Consider the following 19,511-nt stretch of genomic DNA (forward strand, 5'->3'; position numbering starts at 1 on the left):
AAATTAAGCAAAAAATTAAAAAATTACTTATAACTAATTATATTTAAAACAAAAGATAATAAATACACACCTTTCATCACCTCTTAGGTTTTTTGCAACATTTAAGTATTGTCTGTCCTGTTGCGGTTATGTTCTTGAGGTTGTATTTGTATGATAGAAACACTATATTGGTGGTGACCAAACATCTCTTCTCAGTCTCACCTCCAATGATGTCATACAGATAACTTGAAATTGGCCGGCTGGGCATGATGGCTCATGCCTGTAATCCCAGCACTTTGGGAGGCCAAGGCAGGCAGATCATCTGAGGTCAGGAGTTCAAAACCAGCCTGGCCAACATGGTGAATCCTCGTCTCTAGTAAAAATACAAAAATTAGCCGGGAGTGCTGGTAGGTGCCTATAATCCCAGCTACTTGGGAGGCTGAGGCAGGAGAATCGCATGAACCTGGGAAGTGGAGTTTGCAGTGAGCCGAGATTGCCCCACTGCACTCCAGAACGGGCGACAGAGCAAGACTCTGTCAAAAAAAAAAAAAGGGAAAGAAAAGAAAGAAATTGGCCAAGGCAGTAATATTGACACACAGGAATAGGCAAGTGCTACAAATCAGGAAATCGAGTGTTGTTGCTTTTGCTGGCCCCAGGTGGCCGGTTGTTGACCGTTAGCTGGCACACCACTGGAGGAGGGAGGTTTAGACTGATTCGCAGAGAGACTGGAGGTGGAAATGCACCATGGTTTGGATGCTGAGGGTGAGGGAAAGAGAGGAGTCAACAGTGGTGCCTGGAGACTTGGCTTGAGCAACTAGGTGGATGGTAGTGCCGTTTCCTAAGATGAGGGGCTGTGGGAACTTGAGGGGCTATGGAAGGCTGTGCCACTGATGGACCCAGGACTCGGCAGCTCGGGGAGGCCTACTTTGTGTCAGGCCACACAGAGATGAGACCATCTGGGCCCTGCCCTTGGGAAGTCTCCATGTATGAGGACACAGCCCGCCACCTAATGGGGGGTCCCGTCTGGAGTCTCAGTGTTGCTGGGAGAGAGCCCCCCACCTTCCTTCGCTCCCTGAGCCCCTTTTGCTTCCCTGCCAGCTGAGCTTCTCCATGGAGGCTGTGCCTGGAGGGGGTCATGGATATGGATGTGTGCGCCAAACGCTGCTTCCTCGTGGATTTCCTCCCCACTCCGTTCCCACGCTTTGTAAGCTTCATTTCCCCGGGGCCTGACCTGTGGGGTTTCTCTCCAGACCTGCTCCTTCCCATTTCCAGAAAGGCGTGCAGGGGCTTCCTATGGCTGTCTTCCCTGTCCCCATCCCCCTTCCCTTGGGACAGTGATCTGCTGGACGGGTGGGCTACCCTCAGGAGGTTTGTGATTGCTTAGACATCTTTGCTGTATGAAGCTTTGACCTCAAGGCATGATGCAGATGGGAATAAGGCACAAGTTTCTCCTGGCTGCTGTAACAACTGTCAAAACTGGGTGGCTTCTAGCAACGGGAATGTGTCCTCTCACAGTTGTGGAGTCCAGAAGTCTGAAATCAAGGTGCCAGCAGGGCCAGCTTCCTCTGAAGACTCCAGGGGAAAACCTTTCTTTGCCTCTTCCAGCTTCTGGTGGCCCCAGGTGTTCCTTTGGCCTGTGGCTGCATCACTCCAGTCTCTGCCTCTGTCTTCACAAGGCCTTTTTCTGTGTCTCTGTACTTTCTTGTCTGTCTCTTAGAAGGACACAGCATTGAATTTAGGGCCCACCTTATCTTGAGATCCTTGCCTAAATTCTTTCTGCAGAGACCCTTAAACAGAATCAGGTCACATTTGAGGTTCCAAGTGGGCATATCTTTGTTTTAGGGGGGATCACCAGCCCACTATAGGTCTTGTTGTGCACTGAAGACACAGGCAGTCCCTTTGGCCAGGCCTGCAGTCGGTCTTGCCTCCTTTTGTGGCCTTGGAAGAGTGCACCTTGCTGGATGCACAGGCCTTTACAGTTCTTTTGTTCTTGCCAAATTTCAGCTCAGTTTCCTCTCTGCTGCCGATGTGCATCTTCTGTGCCCAGTGCCCCTTCTGGGACTGTGTGTCCAGGCCCTGACGCCCTAGGAAAGGGGGGTGGGAGGCCTCCTCACTACCCTGTAGCAATCAGGCCTTATTAAAATCCTGGAGCCCCAGACTGGACCCAGCCCTTAGCTATGATCAAAGGACAGCCCGGGATATGATTAAAGGGCTAGGGAAAGATGATTTAGGCTGAGAAACAGAAAGCCAAGGAGCAACTGGATTGTCCTTGAATTTGGAAAAGGTAATTATGACTTGAAGGGTGGTGCCCAGCTGTTTCCCATCTCCTCTGAGGACAGGAAAAAAAAGGAAATAAATGATGTACAATTAGAGCAGTTGGTTAGATACGAGGGTGAACTTCCTGGCTGGGAGTATGGCCAAGCCCTGATTTGGGTTTCCTGAAAGAGCTCGGGGAACCTCCTTACCTGGAGGTTTCTAGGCCTGATCATGTGGCTCTGAGTGATTACATTGAAGGGGCAGCGGCTGGGGCTGGAGCCGGTGGGCTCTGAGCACAGTCACGCAGGCATGGGCACTTTCTGGCTGCTCTCCTGCCATTGTCCCTTGGGTTCCCATTTTGGTGAGGCGTGTACCCTGGCGGGGCTCCCCAGGGAACTAACTATGTTTGCTGCACTGTGCATGGAGACGGAGAATGTACAATTGGCTGACCCTGTGCTAATCTGGTGGAACTCCATGCCAGCCCTGGGAAAGAACAATTGCATGGGTGTGTCCACACTCACCAGGTGCTTTTTAGAAAAACACTTGAGAATAATGCTGTGGCTTAGGATGGCTGTTGTGCCAGACCCGGCATCTTCCCAGGGGGCTGTGTTGTTGGGCTGAGTTTCTTAGGTACTGGACCCCCAAATCCCCAAATACGGTGTGGACAGGTGGCCCAGTAGGGGCTGGACTATCCCATAGGCCCAGGTGCTGGAGTTCAGACAAGACATACCCTGGCCTGGCGTGGAAGATATGGGGTGCTATTAATGGCAGCAATGGCTCCATTTCTGAAACCCGGGCTCCCAGGCGGACAAGGGTGTGCACGCATCTGAAATGTCTGTGGTTTTGCAGTTCCCATGTCCACAAACTCACTTGGTTGAAAATAGTTCAAAATATCCAAAGCATGAGGGAGGGAGTGCCTGCTTTTCTTAAAAAGGAAGGACTTGATTTCATCTACTTAAAAAGCCACCCAAACCTAGAACATTTTCCGCAAGAGACCCCCTGCCCCCCGCCTCTCCAGAATGGCTGGAGAGTCTCAGCACTCCTGCACATTTGGGATATTTCAGAGGGGGTGGGGAGGGGCAAGTGGGCAGCGAGCGACCTCAGACCCGGGATGAGCTCTCAGGCACTCCCCGGCCACACATTTAAGGGACCGAAGTGCAGTTGTAGCGTTGCGGCCTGCTGCTGCGGGGGTGGGGGTGTTGTTCAGTGCTGTGAATTCTCACATGACCCCTGACTCTGAGCAGAGGCCGAGGGTCTAAGGTAGGGGGTGACAGGGAGAGCATGCAGGAGTGGGTTTCTGGCTTTCTAGGGCGAGTGGAAGAAGCGCCTCTCTCTGTTGTAGGTGTCAGATCTGGAGGGCCCTTCTTGAGGATGAGAGCCTGTTGCTTCTCAAGTTCTGTGTCTAACCCAGGTCCCCAGGTCTACCCCAGCCCCTCGGCCCTGCCTGCCTTGTGGGTAATAGAGTTTAAGGGTAGAGACCGCTGGCCTGGAGGGAAGGCTAGGCCTCAGGTTAGGGCCCAGAAGGGAGGGAGAAGCCCTTGGGGCAGCTCCCTTTCTGCTCACTCACTGCCTAGCTCCTTCCTTCACACCTTCCTTTGGAAACGTCTGCTCCTGACAAGGTCTACTTCCTGCTCTCAGGAGGCCCTTATTGTGGAGGGAGGGAGGCGTCGCCCGTCCCTGCCTTTTCTGACAGCCGTGTTCCATCCCCGCCCTGTGCCCCTTCTCCCGGACAGTGCCTTCTCCAGGGCCCACCCAGGAGGGTGCAGCAGTGTGGCCCCCGGGGTGGTGGTCGTGGTGGGGGTGTTAGCTGCAGGGGTGCCCTCGGTGGGTGGGAGTTGGTGGCCTCTCGCTGGTGCCATGGGACTCGCATGTTCGCCCCGCGCCCCTCGGCTTTTGAGCCCACAGGCCGGGATCCTGCCTGCCAGCCGCGTGCGCCGCCGCTTAACCCTTGCAGGCGCAGAGCGCACGGCGGCGGTGACAGAGAACTTTGTTTGGCTGCCCAAATACAGCCTCCTGCAGAAGGACCCTGCGCCCGGGGAAGGGGAGGAATCTCTTCCCCTCTGGGCGCCCGCCCTCCTCGCCATGGCCCGGCCTCCACATCCGCCCACATCTGGCCGCAGCGGGGCGCCCGGGGGGAGGGGCTGAGGCCGCGTCTCTCGCCGTCCCCTGGGCGCGGGCCAGGCGGGGAGAAGGGGGGCGCTCCGGTCGTGTGCCCAGGACTGTCCCCCAGCGGCCGCTCGGGCCCCAGCCCCCCAGGCCCAGCCTTGACAGGCGGGCGGAGCAGCCAGTGCGAGACAGGGAGGCCGGTGCGGGTGCGGGAACCTGATCCGCCCGGGAGGCGGGGGCGGGGCGGGGGCGCAGCGCGCGGGGAGGGGCCGGCGCCCGCCTTCCTCCCCCATTCATTCAGCTGAGCCAGGGGGCCTAGGGGCTCCTCCGGCAGCTAGCTCTGCACTGCAGGAGCGCGGGCGCGGCGCCCCAGCCAGCGCGCAGGGCCCGGGCCCCGCCGGGGGCGCTTCCTCGCCGCTGCCCTCCGCGCGACCCGCTGCCCACCAGCCACCATGTCGGACCCCGCGGTCAACGCGCAGCTGGACGGGATCATTTCGGACTTCGAAGGTGGGTGCTGGGCTGGCTGCTACGGCCGCGGGCGTGCTGGAGAGGACCCTGCGGGTGGGCCTGGCGCGGGACGGGGTTGCGCTGAGGGGAGACGGGACACCTAATCCAGGCGCCCTCCCTCCGAGAGCGCCGCGCGCCCCCGGCCCCGTGCCCGTGCCGCCTACGTGGGGGACCCTGTTAGGGGGACCCGCGTGGACCCTAGGCGCCCTCACAGGACCCTGCGCTCGTTCTGCGCACTGCCGCCTGGGTTTCCTTCCTTTTATTGTTGTTTTTGTTTGCCGAGCGACAGCGACCTCCTCGAGGGCTCGCGGGGCTGCCTCGGAACTCTCCAGGATGCACAGTTTCACTCTGGGAAATCCATCGGTCCTCCCTTTGGCTCTCCCCGGCGGCTCTTGGGCCCCGCTTGCACCCGGCAACGGGGTAGGGAGGTCGTTCCTCATCTCCGACCGAGTGGACAGCCGCGTCCTGCTCGGGTGGACAGCCCTCCCCTCCCCCACGCCAGTTTCGGGGCCGCCAAGTTGTGTAGCCCGTGGGCTGCACCGAACGGACACAGCCCAGGTCGTGGCAGGGTCCAGAGTGAGATGTCCCATGGCCCCCATCCAGGCCTGGGGACATCCTCATCCGCCTCCCAGAATCGGGCCGTGGGGGACAGAAGGGGCCTGCGTGCGGGCAGGGAGAGCATTTTGGCTCTCTCCTGTCTTTGGGGTTTACAAAGTGTGTTGGGACTTGCGGGGCTGCTCTGTCCAAGCCTGGGTCTGGCGTCCGCGTCTCTGAGCCTGTGAGTGCGTGCGCTTTCCTGCGTCCTCGTGACTGCCGGTGCTGGGGCTCTGCGTCCTGCGTCCGCGGGAGTAAATACAGCAGGCGAAGGGGAAGCTCACACAATGGTCTCCAGCGCTCTGGGGCAGGGCTTCTGAGGGGCGGGCCTGCCTCTGCCGGGACCTGGAGCCCCCGCCCCTCGGAGAGGCTCCTAGGCTGACTTGGGCAGAGCCCTCTGGTGGGCCGGGAGGGGGAAAGGTTGTGTTGAAATGAGCAAACTGTCCAGTTGTCAGGCCAAGCTGGGAGGCGACCAGCCTGAGGTCCTCCCCGCTCCATGGCCAGAGCCAGGGCTGGCATCTGGGTGTCCTGACCCCAGCTGCCCACACGGCCCACCTGGGGTCAGCCCTATCTGGGTGGGGGAGGCGGGGCCTCCTAGGGGACCAGAACTTTGGCTGGACGCCAAGCAGAGTGCCAGTGGCTGTTCTTCAGGGCTGGGCCTGAGGAGGGTGTGGGGCGGCGAAGGGACGGGAGGGGGTTGTGATCCAGTGGCCACTGGCGCTGTGCAGAGTGTGAGCTGGAAACATCATAGTTACTTTGTCAGCTTAGTGGTAAAAGCACTTTTTCAGGCTCTATCCCTTTGCATCCCTGCTTCCCAGAGGGAGGGGAGGTCTGGGTCTGCAGAGCTGGGAGGGCTTGCTGTTCCCGCCCCCCCCTCCCCCACAACACCTCCTCATCTGGACATCTTTGGGCACGTGCTCATACTGGGGTCTCCCTAGGTCCACTGTGTTCCGTTGAGCCTCCTGCAGTCCCCGAGTGAATGTGGCCTCCCTGCCCCTGCCTCTTTGCAACTCTTCCCTGCGACCACTCCTCCAGGGGCCTTCCTTGTCCCAAATGTCCAAGTGGCACGACTTAGCCGGTCTGACCGCTTTCCAGTAAGCCCTTATGGAGAGAGGCCCTGTGTTGTGCGGAGCTCTCCTCCTGCCTGCGGAATCGAGGTCTCTGCTCTCAGTTCCTAACCGAAAGTGTTGGGTCCCTGGTGGGATTTCTGAGGAAGAACTCTGGTGTCTCAACGGGATCCCTGTGGCGGGAGGGGAGGCCAGGGTTTGGGGTTGTGTTGGTTGTACAGCTGTCACCATTTGCACTATGAAAGTTGTTAGTGCTCCTGCCTTGGGTCTCTGGGTGTAACTCCACCCTTGCCCCCATGTGCCTCCATCTGGAGCTGCTTCTGTGGCTGCCTCCGAAGCCAGTTTCGTGACCCTGTAATTTAGTCCAAAACAATGGGCTCATTGAGACCATCCTGGTGCAACAGTTGGCAATCCTTTGGCTCTGGGGGAAGGTTTCTCAGTCTCGGGGAGTGGGGCCTCAATCTGCTGGTTCCCTGTGTTTATCAGTCTCCCCCTTGTGTGCCCTGAATGGTTTTGCTGGGAATTCTGGTCTTAGAACCATCAGGCGGCCCGAGTGGATAGGTGTGAGAGAGTGTGTGTGTGCATGAGTGTGCGTGTGCATGGGGGCTGACCTGGGGTATGGAAGGGTGGCCCTCCCTGGTGCCCAAGGAGCCTGGAGTATAGTTGGGGGGTGTGGGGGTGTGTATATGGGAGATGGACAACCTTGGGTAGACAGACAGACGTGGGGAAGGGATGATTGGAGGAGGTGGAGGAGAGAGTGATTCTGCCCAGCCAGGGGTGATGTGGACAGTCAGCTTCCGAATCAGGGTAGAGAAAGGTCACCACTAGCTAGCAGGGGAGAAGTCAGTATGGAGGAGGCGGACCTTGAGGGAGAGTAGGAATTGGATTGCAAGAGGAAGGAGAGCCTTCTGGCCAGCGGCAGCCAGCAGCAGTGGGGGAGGCCGGAATGAGCTGGCTGGAGAGGGGGCTGGGGCATAAGGAGGGGCCTGCCTGTGAAGATCAGATGGGCCCGGCTGCGGAGGGCCAGGCATGCCCGCCGGCAGTGCAGCTGGTCCACGGGAAGCATCTGGAGTGGCTGGGAATGGGTGCAGGAGCAGTGCCGCGGGAGCACAGGTCTCTTTCCCGGGGCGGCTCACCTGGTGTCTTAGTTCCTGCAAGGTAGGCCGAAAGGGTGGGGAGGAAACTGCCAGCTCCTCACAGCGCTGGGATGGTGGCCACAGGGTTCCTGAGGCCAGCGGATGTGGGTGCCTGTCACCATGTGGGTTGCTGAGGGGCGGAGACTCCAGGGGCCACCCGCAAAGCAGGATGAGCTCTGAGCCACGGCATCTCTGGGGGCAGTTTTCCAATTGAGCAGACATCTAGGCCTGGAATCCTGTAACAGAGGCCACAGGGCCCTGATTAGGGTGTTATGGGAGGTTTAGAACTAGTGGCAGTATACAGGGTAGACGGCAAGTGACCTGGCATGGGGAAAGGGGCAGGTGCCCAGGCCGGCACAGCACACCTACAAGGAAAAGGTAGACGGGAAGCTGTCCGTGGGCCTGTGTGTGTGCTCGGAGTTAAAATTCTGCCAATGTCCCATGTCCTGGGCACATCTACCCCCTCCCTGGGGAGCACCTTTCTCTTCACCTTTTCCTTCCTTGCCTGTCCCCTTCACCCAGGGCCTTCCCCATCCCTCCCGTCTTGGGGACCGAGGGCACCATGGCTTTATGTTCCATCACCGATGAGTTGCCCCGGGGATTCAGTCCTTCTGCTGTTCTGGCCGGGTCCTTCAGGCACAGGGTTCCCAGGAATGGAGAGGGCATCAGTGTCTTCCACGGACTCAAACTTCCCGCATCCCGCCTTTGCTCCCCCTTCAAGACACGTCTCCGGGCTTCAAGGTCTTAGGGCTCTGTGGAGGCCGCCACGTAGCGGCAAGGAGAATGTTTTGTATTTGGCTGATGAGATTTTTAGAGTCTCATTTTCCACTTTTTCACTGTACAAATGGGCCTCCAGGCGACTGCAGCACCCGCCACTGCCCGTAATAGGGTGACAAGAGGGATGACCCTTTCCTCTTTCTCCCTTCTGGTTGGTGGAGGCATGGGGCTGGCGGACGGCATGTACTTTCTTGAATTCAGGCCAAATCTGTTATCGCAAACACGATTACAACTCGGGTCTTTGTGTAACAAAAGCCTTTCCATGTGCCAGCTGTTGGCCTGCTTTGCTCAGCGGTGTTTGCTGTAACTAGATTTGCACACCGAGAAAGAATCCAAAAGTCCTTGATGTTTGTTGAAACAATCTGGCCCAGGACCCAAGTGCTCAGATCCCAGAGCTGTGTGGCATCTGAGCTTCTCCCAAGCCCCCACTGTCGCCCGAGGAGGACCCCCAGAGCTGTGTCCTGGAGGCAGAGCAGGCTGTGGGACGTGCTTCTGGGTGGGAAGGACCATGTGGATATGCCTTCTTGTCTGAGAGTCCCAACACCTCTGGGACGTGGAAGCTGGCACTGGCAGGATTCAGGTGTCTCTTTCCTCCCTAGAGAAAAAGGCCCCGTTGCTTGGTAATAGGTGCAGACCTGTCCCTAATTAATGCCAGTAGGCCTCTTGCGTGATGAATCCTGCCTTTCAGCCAAGACTCAAGACGTCCTGTGAATACTGCCTCCCTGCAGTTTGAGCTTTTGTGGTGGGAGGCAGGAGCCATGGGGAGTGGGGGCAGGCCTCTTACACGGGTCCCACAGCCACTGGCAGCACTGACTTGATGCTCTTTGAGTTTGGAGCCCAGGGCCAGACAGACCCATTGTCCCGACTACAAGCTGATTCGTTTAGAGGGGGGCAGACACAGCACCCAGGCAGCAGATGCGCTGTGATCAGCCTTGCAGCTGGGCTGTGGGTTCTCTGGGCTGGATGTCTGGGAAGAGGCAGGTGGAGGTAAATGCCAGGACACCCCTGCAGTGACTGGGTGACCGCAGGCTGGAAATGCTTTCTGCGGGCTGTGGCTGTCCAGGAAGGTTTTGAATGGGGCTAGTGGACAGAGTTTGCATCCAGAGGGGCAGTGCTTTGGAGGAGTGAGGGGTAGGGCAGCGTAGGGATGCCCAGGCCGCCCTCACTCTGCCATTGGAAAGCTGGGCGGCTTCGGTTTCTTCAGTTTCTTCACCTGTTTCCCTGCCTGCAAAGTGGGGTTAGAAACAGCTCTCTTTGAGGGTTGCTGGGGGGACTTTGAGATGCAGCCCATGGCGCTGAGCACGGGTCCTGCCTCCTACAGGTGTGGTGGGTGTCGCGGCTGGTGTGGCATCTGGGTGGGAAAAGAGGGCATTTGCAAAGGACAGGTAGGTTTGGATGCTTAAACATGCAGGTCTGGGGATGGAGGTCTCAGGCAAGGGCCTGTGTGATGCCACTGTGTGAATGAGGCCAGACAGCGCAGTCACCACTAATTGTGGAAAGCACGGCAGACACCAGTGCCCATAGGGCCCGCCTGGGGGTCCCTCTGAGCCCGACAGATACCCAGGCTCCCAGTGCAGCCACAGGACCCCCCTTTTCCTGCCTGGCTGACATTCTGGAGGCTGGCGTCATGTTGGCTGCAGGTTCCTCTTACTGGGAGGTTGTCCTGGTCTTCCCTGCCACCCTCTACCCCCACCCCCACCCTGGAGTGTCACAGATGGGTGGACCATATGCCCATCTGCAGGGCCAAGCGCTGACAATGAGGTGAGCACTTGCTGGATGACCGGACTATGAGGACAGCGGGGGCGCTGGCAGCCTGCGTTTGGCTCTGCAGGCTGGCCTTTCCCTGAAAAGCGGTTGTGGCAGGGTGTATGTCGCGGGGAGTGGTGCCCGCTGCCCTGAACATTCTCGTCCAGCAGGCCTCAGTCAAGTGTGGTGCAGAGCTGGGCTGGCAGCTGGAACAGTCTCATCTTGTCCAGTGGTGAGACCAACGGCTGATGGGCCAAGGCTGCGTGCTGCTCGCCCAGCCCGTGGACCCATCCACTGAGCACCCCCACACCCCTACACTGGGTCCGGGGTGTCAGGAGGTGGAGGGGGACTGGATGCCTGGAAAAACAAACCCACCGAGAGCCTGAGCCCCCAGGGGTCAGTATCAGGCAGTCACCACAGTGCCCGGTACACGGTGGCCACCTGGTCTCGTTGGCTGTCTCGGTGGTGGAGAGCGTGCATGGTGGCCATACGTGATGGGCGTCACCCACAGTAATGCAGCTATGCAGACTGTGCATTTGTCTGTAGGAGCCAGGGACTTCTCAGCCTGGCAACTTGTGGCCTCTGCCTGCCCGTTGGGAGAGAGGTGCTGTTCCCTGATATCCTGGTGCCAGGAGAGCAGAACTAGGGTCTCCTCCTCCTTTCTCCACCTCCCATTTCTTGTATGCCCAGCCATCAGGGGAGGTCACACTCAGGGATGAGGCTTGGCCACCGGGTTCAGGGCCTCACTATTGCCATCTCTTCCCTTTGCCAGCCAGCCAAATGCGCCTCCCTCACCGTGCTGGGGATGGGGCTGGCCTGTTCCTCTGAAGTCTCCTTGGTGTATAGCCTGGGCTGGAGCCCCAGACAATTCTGCCATCCCCTCCCCCAACTTTTTTTTTTATTATTTTGATTCATCCCAGAAACCCAGCCAAAAACCAAGTTCCTGTGCTCTCCCTTGACAAAGCCACTGAGGAAAAATGGTCAAACACTGGCTTTCTTTCCAAAGCCCTCTTGGTTTTTCCCAAATTTGGAGGCTCTGAGTTGCTTATGAGACCAAAGGGTCTGGAACTCTCTGGAACACAGTCCCAGAAGTGGGAGGATTTGTCATCTCTCCAGCCAAACAGACCCACCAGTTGGCCCCTAGACACCCCCAGGCGCCTGGGGGCATTTCTGGGCTCAGGCTGTTTAATTTGGTCTGCAGAGCCCCGGGGCTCCGTTTAGACTGGGCCAGCAGGCAGTTCTAGAGACTTCAAGTTTGTTGTCGTTTTTAAAAGTCCTGCCAATGCCCAGAAACTTAGACAGAGGGACAAGAAGATGACCTCGATGTCAGCCGGGACCATAAACAGCGAGGCCCGCCGCCCCCATGCCTGCCTCCCCACTATGCCCGCCCCCGCCCCATGCCTGCCTCCACTGCTCCTGTAGCTGGGTCTCCAGGGGATGGCCCGTGGCCATGGGGGAGGCTGGGAATGCGGGGCTCAGACTCACTGGGCTTCTTGTATTTTTTTGTTTTTCCTTGTCCACCTTCTTTCTCGGAAACTTCTGAATCTCCCCCTACAGCCTTTGGCATTCTGTGTCCCCTGGCATCTCTGGGCCAACTGGGGAAGCCATCATTTGTCCAAGATCCAGAAAATCAAGCGGCCTGGCCTTAAATACATTGCAGAGTCCTCCTCCCCACATGGCATCGAATTTCCTGTGTCCTCCAAGCCAGGAGCCTGTGCCCTCGATGTGGGCGATGAAGCCTTGCAGACCCTTGGAGCAGCTTTCCTGGGAGAGTCTCCCTCGCCTTCCCATCCACCCGCTTCCCCTCCCCTGCCCCAAGCTCTGGCCACAGCCTCGGAGGAGTCATCTGAGTGTAGGTTGCTTCCGGTGTACAGTTGGAGGGGGGCAGTTACCCCACATCCCCCTGTCTTATAGGGGCGCCCCCAGGTACTCAGGTCTTGGGGGACGGCGGAAGGGTGGGGTGGGGAGTAGGGCGTTGTCTCGTGCCACCTGGGTGTTATGTAGACTCTGAATGGGCAGTTCCCGGGAGCTGGTTTTTCTTTCTCACCCCTTCCACAGCACTGCCCCTCTGAGGGGCTGGAGCTCTCTGGAGCCCTTTGCAGCCTGTGGCAGGTCTTTTCTGATTCTGTGCCTGGTTTCGCAGCCTCCAACCCATAGCCAGTGGCATGAAGAGCATTCCTGGCTGTCTCTACCTGTCGCCTTTGCAGGCAGCAGTTCCCTGGCGCAGGGCCTGGGGGTCCTGGCACCTCCTTGTGGGACCCCTTGGGTATGAGGGAGGGAACCACCTGGGCCACAGACAGACCCCCTTCCTGTCTCCAGGAGGTTCAGGATGGACCTGTCTCATCTTTCTTTTTGGTGGGAAGAGAGCAGTCCCGGGCATGGGGAATGTGGCCTGGACAGAGCCACCTAGCCTCTCCCCTCCCCCAGGCAGGGCCCTGAAAGATGGAGATGGTTCTGCTCCTGCCAGGTCAACAGCCAGCAGTCTGGTGGATTTCCATGCAGTCCAGGCAGGATCTCCTTCTGTCCCCACCCCCCACCCCATGTGCAGGAAGCTGGTTCCAAGCAGGGACCCTTGGCTCTGCTTTCCACGTGGGTGGGCAGTTTCCCTGCGAGGGGCAGGCCAGGCCACTGCCCTATGTCCCCCAGAGACCGATGTTATCTACAGTAAGAGCATACAAGTCTTTCTGGCTCCAAACCAGGCCTGGAGGGGTGGTCTTCTCCTGTGTCCTCTGCCTCTTGCCCCCCATTAAAGGTCAGGGAATGGAGTGCTCTGTATGTTTGCTGGGGTTGGGTTTTTTCCTTTGGTTTAAAATGAAGGGCTGGAATCCCTGGTGCAGGCTGCACGGTGAGGCGTGCTCCTTGGGATCCACTTGAGGAGCGTTACTGCTGAATGCCCTGCCAGACCAGGAGCGTCGCTGGGGGTGGGAGAGGCAGTTGGCTTATTTGTTTATCCAACAGCCATCCATGGGTACCCCAAGGGCCAGCTCTGTTCTAGCCACTGGGGGTCTAGGCATGGGCTCAGGAGAAGGGGTAGAACAGGAGGGCTTCCTGGAGGAAGGCTTCCTAACCAGAGACTGGAGTAGGAGTTTGCCAGGCAGGTTTCCAGGCAGTTGATGCTGGCCAGCTTCTCTTGCCATTTTTCTTTTCTTTTTTCCTTCTTCTTTCTTTCTTTCTTTTTTTTTTTTTTTTTTTTCGAGACAGAGTTTCGCTCTTGTTGCCCAGGCTGCAGTGCAGTCGCGCGATCTCGGCTCACTGCATCCTCCACCTCCTGGGTTCAAGCGATTCTCCTGCCTCAGCCTCCTGAGTAGCTGAGACTCCAGGCACGCACCACCACGCCCAGCTAATTTTTTGTATTTTTAGTAGAGACTGGGTTTCATCCTGTTGGCCAGGCTGGTCTCGAACTTCCTACCTCAGGTGATCTGCCCACCTTGGCTTCCCGAAGTGCTGGGATTACAGGTGTGAGCCACTGCGCTCGGCCTTCTCTTGCCATTTCTGCAGACTCATAGTGTGTGTGGAAGACTGTATGTCTGTGCCTGGCACAGCTGCCCTCAGCCCTCAGGTGGGAGGTGGGGCAGAGGGCTGTTGGTGCCAGCACAGGTCATGGCATGAGACAGGCTCCTGCAGCCAAGCGGGGTGCACTGCAGCATTGGAGGGGCCCTGCTGCGCACGAGATCCAGGCTCTGCATCTGTCCTCCTCCCCAGGAGGCCTGGAGGGCTGGGAGGGACCGGGGTGGTGAAATAACCCAGGTGGGAGAGAGGCACTGTTGGAAAGGCAGAGGGGGCTGCAGGTTTGTAGCAGCGAGCTTTAAACCCTGGGCCTCCACCAGAAAACCTCAGAAAGGGCTGCTTTGCTTTTTTTCTAAACTACAAAAGAAACCCTTGGCCGCCTGGGCCCCTTGGGGTCGGGTAGGGGAGGAGATCCTTCATTCGCACCTTTGCAGGCCCAGTACTGTGCAGAGGGAGGAGGGTGGAGGCAAAGGCGAGGGAGGAGGGTGGAAGCAAAGGCGGGGTCCCTCCCTAGCCCCCCTGCCCTGCCTGGTTGCTGCTCTCAGACCCGTACTCCTGGCCCAGAAACATGGAATCTTGGGACAGCTGGGGTAGGGGGCACAGAACGGGGACCCTGGTGAGGGAGGAACTCTTCCTCCAGCCCTGGCTGTGGCCACAGCAAGGCCAGGCTGGGAGGACCTCACTCAAATATTTACATCTCTCGTAATATATAAATGATGAAGCAGACTCCTGCACACAGCTGCCCTGGAGCCAGCTGTCGCCTGCCCTACCCTCCCTCTCTCCCTCCCTCTTTCTCTCCCTCCCTCCTTCTCTCCCTCCCTCCTTCCCTCCCTCTTGCATTCTTTGTCTCTGACCCAAGTCCAGGCCCTTCCAGCTGTTCCTTCCTTACCCACAGGCACCTCCTCTGACTGAGCTTCTCCTTGTTATTTTTCATAACCATTTCCTTTAATTGAGCACCTCCTAGGTGCCAGGCCCTGGGCTGGTACTTTATGTACAAGACCTCTTTTAATCCCCCCGAGAGCCCAACAAGGTAGATTGGGCTGCCGAGGCTCCAGCGCTGGAAGGCCGGCCCAGGTCCTCCCAGTCCACACCTGCATCCGTCCATCACTCTCCACTGTGGAGACCTGTTCCCTGGCCCCTGGCAGAACACGATGGAAATCTGTCTACTAGTCCTTGGAGAGTGGGGATGGCTGGGGGTCCCGACCCTGGGGTCTGACGGGGGCTGCCTCTGCCCCACTTCAGCCTGGCTGCTCTTCCACTCAATGACTGAGTTTGCAAAACTGGAATAACGGTGCTACCTGGCTGGTACTTTGGGTGGCTGGGAGGTGTGGGAGAGGGTGCATGGAGGGGCTGAGCGAGGTGTCAGCCTCGTGGGGATCTCTGAGGGTAGCTTTCCCAGGCCCAGGGTGGAGTGTGGAGGCAGAAGGCGCGATGGCCCAGCGTGCCGGCTCACATCTGGCCTTGCCCTTGCCCACACGGCAATGTGGGGGAGTCATCAGCCTCTCAATGCCTTGGTTTTCCATCTGTGCAATGGGGACAAGAGTAAATCATTGTCTTCAGGTATGGTAAGCACTCATACACATTGACTATTGCAGAATGAACACAGTGAGCCCTTCTTAGGCTTCTACTACATGCCAGGCAGGGTGCCAGGCCCTAGTGGAGAGGGGACAATGATGGGCAAGCTGGCTTCTGCCCTCAAGGGCTGTCGAGCAGGGAGGAAGGCGCCGGCTGCCCTGGCTGTGATCCGGAGTGGGGTGATTCGCAAAGAAGCTGGTGGGAGGCTGGCGGGAGGCTGGCTGGGGGCTGGCTGGGGGCTGCTCCCTCTCCTGCCTGTGTTCTGTGGCATGGTATTAAACTGGCTTTTATCATGGATTTCCGAGGCCCTGGCTGTGGGACCTCAGGCAGGTTTTGGGACCTTGTGACCTTGTTCCTGCTTGTCATTCAGGCCTTTGTCCTCAGCAGTGCCCAGCACACGGCGACTTCTCCATGTCCTTCAGTGTGTGACTGACCTTGGAGCTGAGACTTGGCGGCTGAGGCTGGACATTGTCCTTGGATAACTCCCGGGGAGGTGGGGACAGGGTGGGGCTGTGAGCTGGCAACTCTGAGTCCCCAGCAGCCTCCGAATGGAGGCTTTCCTCTTGTAGGATTCTCGGGGAGGAAGGACGGGATGGGGGAGATGAGGCTTGTGAGTCTTCAGGAGGGCAGAGGTTCACACCTGCAGCGCCCCAGAAACACTCCGGGGTGCCCAGGCTTACCCAGCCCTCCTGAGCCAGAACCACCAGGAGTTGGGGACCAGCAGTCCATTTTTTAGCAAGATCCAGAAATGATTCTCCTGAACAGTCCGAGCCAAGAATGACATATCTGGAATCAGAACATCAGAACTACAGAGGAATCGAGAGAACGGGCCCAAAATATGTAGGGACCTCAGCCACATGGCACCACATGGAGAAACGCACCCAACATCATCACTGTATGAACTGTTTAAACACACACACACACACACACACACACACACACACACACACACACACACACACACACACACACACACACACACACACACACACACACACACACACACACACACACACACACTCCCCAGTAAAGAGTGGAAAGACATTTGTCAGAATATTGATGGAGGTTACATGGGTTGTGGGTTTATAGATTTTTTTCCCTTTGTTTTTCTGTATTTTGCAAATTTTCGGCCTTGTGCCTAAATTCCTTTTACAGTCAGGAAAAAAGCAATAGATGTTATTTTTAAAAGTTCATGGGCTCGTGCCCGTAATCCCAACACTCTGGGAGGCTGAGGCAGGAGGATTCCTTAAGCCCAGGAGTTTGAGACCAGCCTGGGCAACATAGGGAGACTCCCCCACCATTTTTTTTTTTTTTTTTTTTTTGGACAGAGTTTCACTGTGTCCCAGGCTGAAGTGCAGTGGCATGTTCTTGGTTCACTGCAGCCTCTGCCTCCCAGGTTCAAGTGATTCTCGTGCCTCAGCTTCCTGAGTAGCTGGATTACAGACACCCGTATTTGTAGGATTTGAGAATCCTATAAGAGGAAAGCCTCCATTCGGAGGCTGCTGGAGACTTGGAGTTGCCAGCTCACATATTTTTTAGTAGAGACAGGGTTTCACCATGTTGACCAGGCTGGTCTCAAACTCCAGGCCTCAAGTGATCCACCCATCTTGGCCTCCCAAGGTGCCAGGATTACAGGCATGAGTACTGCGCCTGGCCACGGGAGACCCCCACTTAAAACAAGAATAAAAATAAAAATAAATAAAAGTTTACTGTCAAAAAGAAAAACACATCACCCAACCTAATCTCCCCCTGGGATTGAGAGATGAGGAAGCAGAGGCCAGAAAGGGTCACATTCCCTGGTCGCTGGCAGTCAGGGGACCCAAGGCCCGGGCTGGTTCTCTCGTGCTCCAGGCCTGGGGTGTCAGGTGGAGCCCCTGCTTTGCCCAAAGGTCTTGGTGCCTCTGCCAGCACTGCCTGCTTCTGCATTTTTGGCCACAAGGAATGTGGGCCAAAGGCAGGGTCCTTGACCTCTGCCCAGGAGGGTGAAGCGGGCTGGTCCTCCTTGTCCCTGCTCCGAGGCCCCTGTGGCTGTGCCTTTGGAAATTGCTGGCCCGAGCTAGTGTGCGGAGCTGGGACAGACCTCACCGTGGCCCTCGTGGGGTCATTCCATGTCCGGGCTGGAAGGGATCTTTCAGTCCAGCCCTTCCTGTTCCTCACCAGGAAACTGAGACCAGAGAGGTCATCTGCCTGGCCCGGGGTGGGGTGTAGATGGTGCTTGTGACTCCTGCATGCCACGTCCAGACAGTCCCTCAGCTGTGGGCTTCCCACGCAAGCAGCCATGCTGGGGATAACTTGGCTGAAATTTGTGATTTAATTAAGAGAAAAATGACTTCTGCAGCCCTGTGCTCCATAGGCTCCCTCTTGCCCCCACCCCTCCTGCAGAGGGGCCTCATGCTGGTGGGTGGGTCCCTGTTGCTGCAATGGGCCCGGGCAGTTTCTGGGCAGTGGAGGCTTGGCTGTCTTCCTGCCCAGTGTGCCCTGTAGCCCACGCTGTCCGGGAAGGGCGGGGAAGCGCTCAGCCACTGGGGACTTCACAAGATGGGTATCCGGGAGATGCTGATTGGCAGGTCTGGCTCCCGTGGCCCACAGGCAGGTCAGAGGTCACAGTGCTGAGCTGGGCTGAGTTGGCAGCTCAGGGCAGTGGGGGTGGGGGTACCTTGCTCAGCCGTGGGCCTCTCTGGCACCAGGGTTTGAAGTTTACTGTAAACAACTCCTTCAGTTTTTCCTTCTCTCATAGGCCACTAGCAGAATTGAGGGGGCCCTCTGTTGATGAGGTGTGGCCTGGGAGGGGGTAGTTGTCTGTCCACCTGATCCTTGTGGATAGGTGACCACAGGCTTCCTGCCCCGGGGGGCTGGGGGAAGATCGGGGAGGCCTCTCTGGGTTCCCCACTTGAAAGTATGGGCAAAGGGGGGACACATTTCAGCCAGTAACCTCTGGCTGTGCTGGGGGCACAGTGCCCACCATGCCCACAAGAGGGGTCAGTTCTCTCCAGGATTTAACTTCAGCCTTCAGTGCAGGGCAGATGAGCACTCAGAGGCCCAGAGGACTCATATCACGAGAGAGAATAAATTTCCCACCGCCCGGAAGCTGTGACCCCACGGGCACTGAAGGTTAAACAGAAGAGTGGGACACACGGGTGACCTGAAAGTCCCAGGGTCGGTGTGGTTAGCCCCAGATAGCTGGGGAGCTTTGGGTACCAGTCTTAGCAGGGGAGGAAGGCCCCCATGACAGTTTGCTGGGGCCGCTGCAACAAAGCCCCATGAACTTTGGGGCCTTAAAATGGTTCTAGAGGCCAGAAGTCCAAAATCAAGGTGTCAACCAGGCTGATCCTTTGGGGGCTCTGTGGGAGGCTCCGGCCCAGGCCTCTCTCCCAGCTTCTGGGCTCCCAGGTGCTCCTGGGCATGTAGATGTATCATGCCACTCCCTGCTCTGTCTTCACGTGGCCTTTTCTCTGTGTCTTTGTCTTGTAAGGACGCCTGTCATTGCATTTAGAGCCCACCCTAAATCCAGGATGCTCTCCTGTTGAGATCCTTTATTGCATCTGCAGACACCCTATTCCGACTCCTGTCACATTCACAGGTCCGAGGGCTAGGGCTCTGGCATGTCTCTTGGGGACTATTCAGTCCACTGCAGCAGCTGATCTTAGGGGAAGCAGAATGTTCTAGGCTTGGGGTAAGCGGAGGGAGCGCTGGGTGGGGAGCGGGAGACCAGGCTCGGAGAGACTGCGGATCTCCTCTGTCTGATGAGGGCGTGATGAAGTTCTCATCTCGGGTCCTCTGAATGGCGGCTGCCTCTGAGGAGACCCTTTCCCCTGGACCTGCCCCTCCAGAAACCTCCGCTTAGGTCCAGGTCCCAAGGTGGATGGTAAGAGGCGGCTGTCACTGCCACACTTGATGGGTGAGTGTGTGAACAGGGCTGGGAGCGGGACACTTGGTCATTTCTGTGGACAGATTCCAGAGGCTCATGAATCTGCTGCTGGGGAAGGTGCCTGATCTAGCCTGACCCCCCACCCCCCGCCTCCCCATTCCCGCCCCCCTTCACCAACCCTGTTCCCAGAGCTTCACTTCCCCAAAGCCAGGCGCCGTTTCCTGGACTTCTCAGCAGCTACCCCCTACCCCAGACCCCTCTCCTTTAGGCCCCTCTGGTCTCAGCGCCCACTCCTCTCTGGGCTCCTGCCCCCTCCACCGCGAGGCTTCTGGGCAGAAGTGTGGGGCCCCCTGGCTGTGTCTGGCTCTCGGGGTATGTATACCAGGGGTCCTC

The 19,511-nt window shown here is 57.8% G+C and overlaps 1 protein-coding gene across 8 annotated transcripts in view; it reads left to right on the forward strand.

The window, feature by feature from the left end:
• SEPTIN9 (septin 9) overlaps positions 1–19,511 on the forward strand; it is a 217,729-nt gene that overhangs the window by 85,245 nt on the left and 112,973 nt on the right. Inside the window, exon 1 of one of the 8 annotated variants that reach the window (XM_024235325.3) lies at positions 4,420–4,848. The exons of 6 other annotated variants lie outside the window; for them this stretch is intronic. In XM_024235325.3, coding sequence (XP_024091093.2) covers positions 4,794–4,848 — 55 coding nt within the window. In that variant the 5' untranslated portion in view covers positions 4,420–4,793. Of the gene's footprint in view, positions 1–4,419; positions 4,849–19,511 lie in introns of those variants that run through there. One more of the 8 variants, XM_054535776.2, reaches the window with a different exon arrangement.

The sequence above is a fragment of the Pongo abelii genome, chromosome 19 (assembly GCF_028885655.2).
Source record: "Pongo abelii isolate AG06213 chromosome 19, NHGRI_mPonAbe1-v2.0_pri, whole genome shotgun sequence".
Lineage (NCBI taxonomy): Eukaryota > Metazoa > Chordata > Mammalia > Primates > Hominidae > Pongo > Pongo abelii.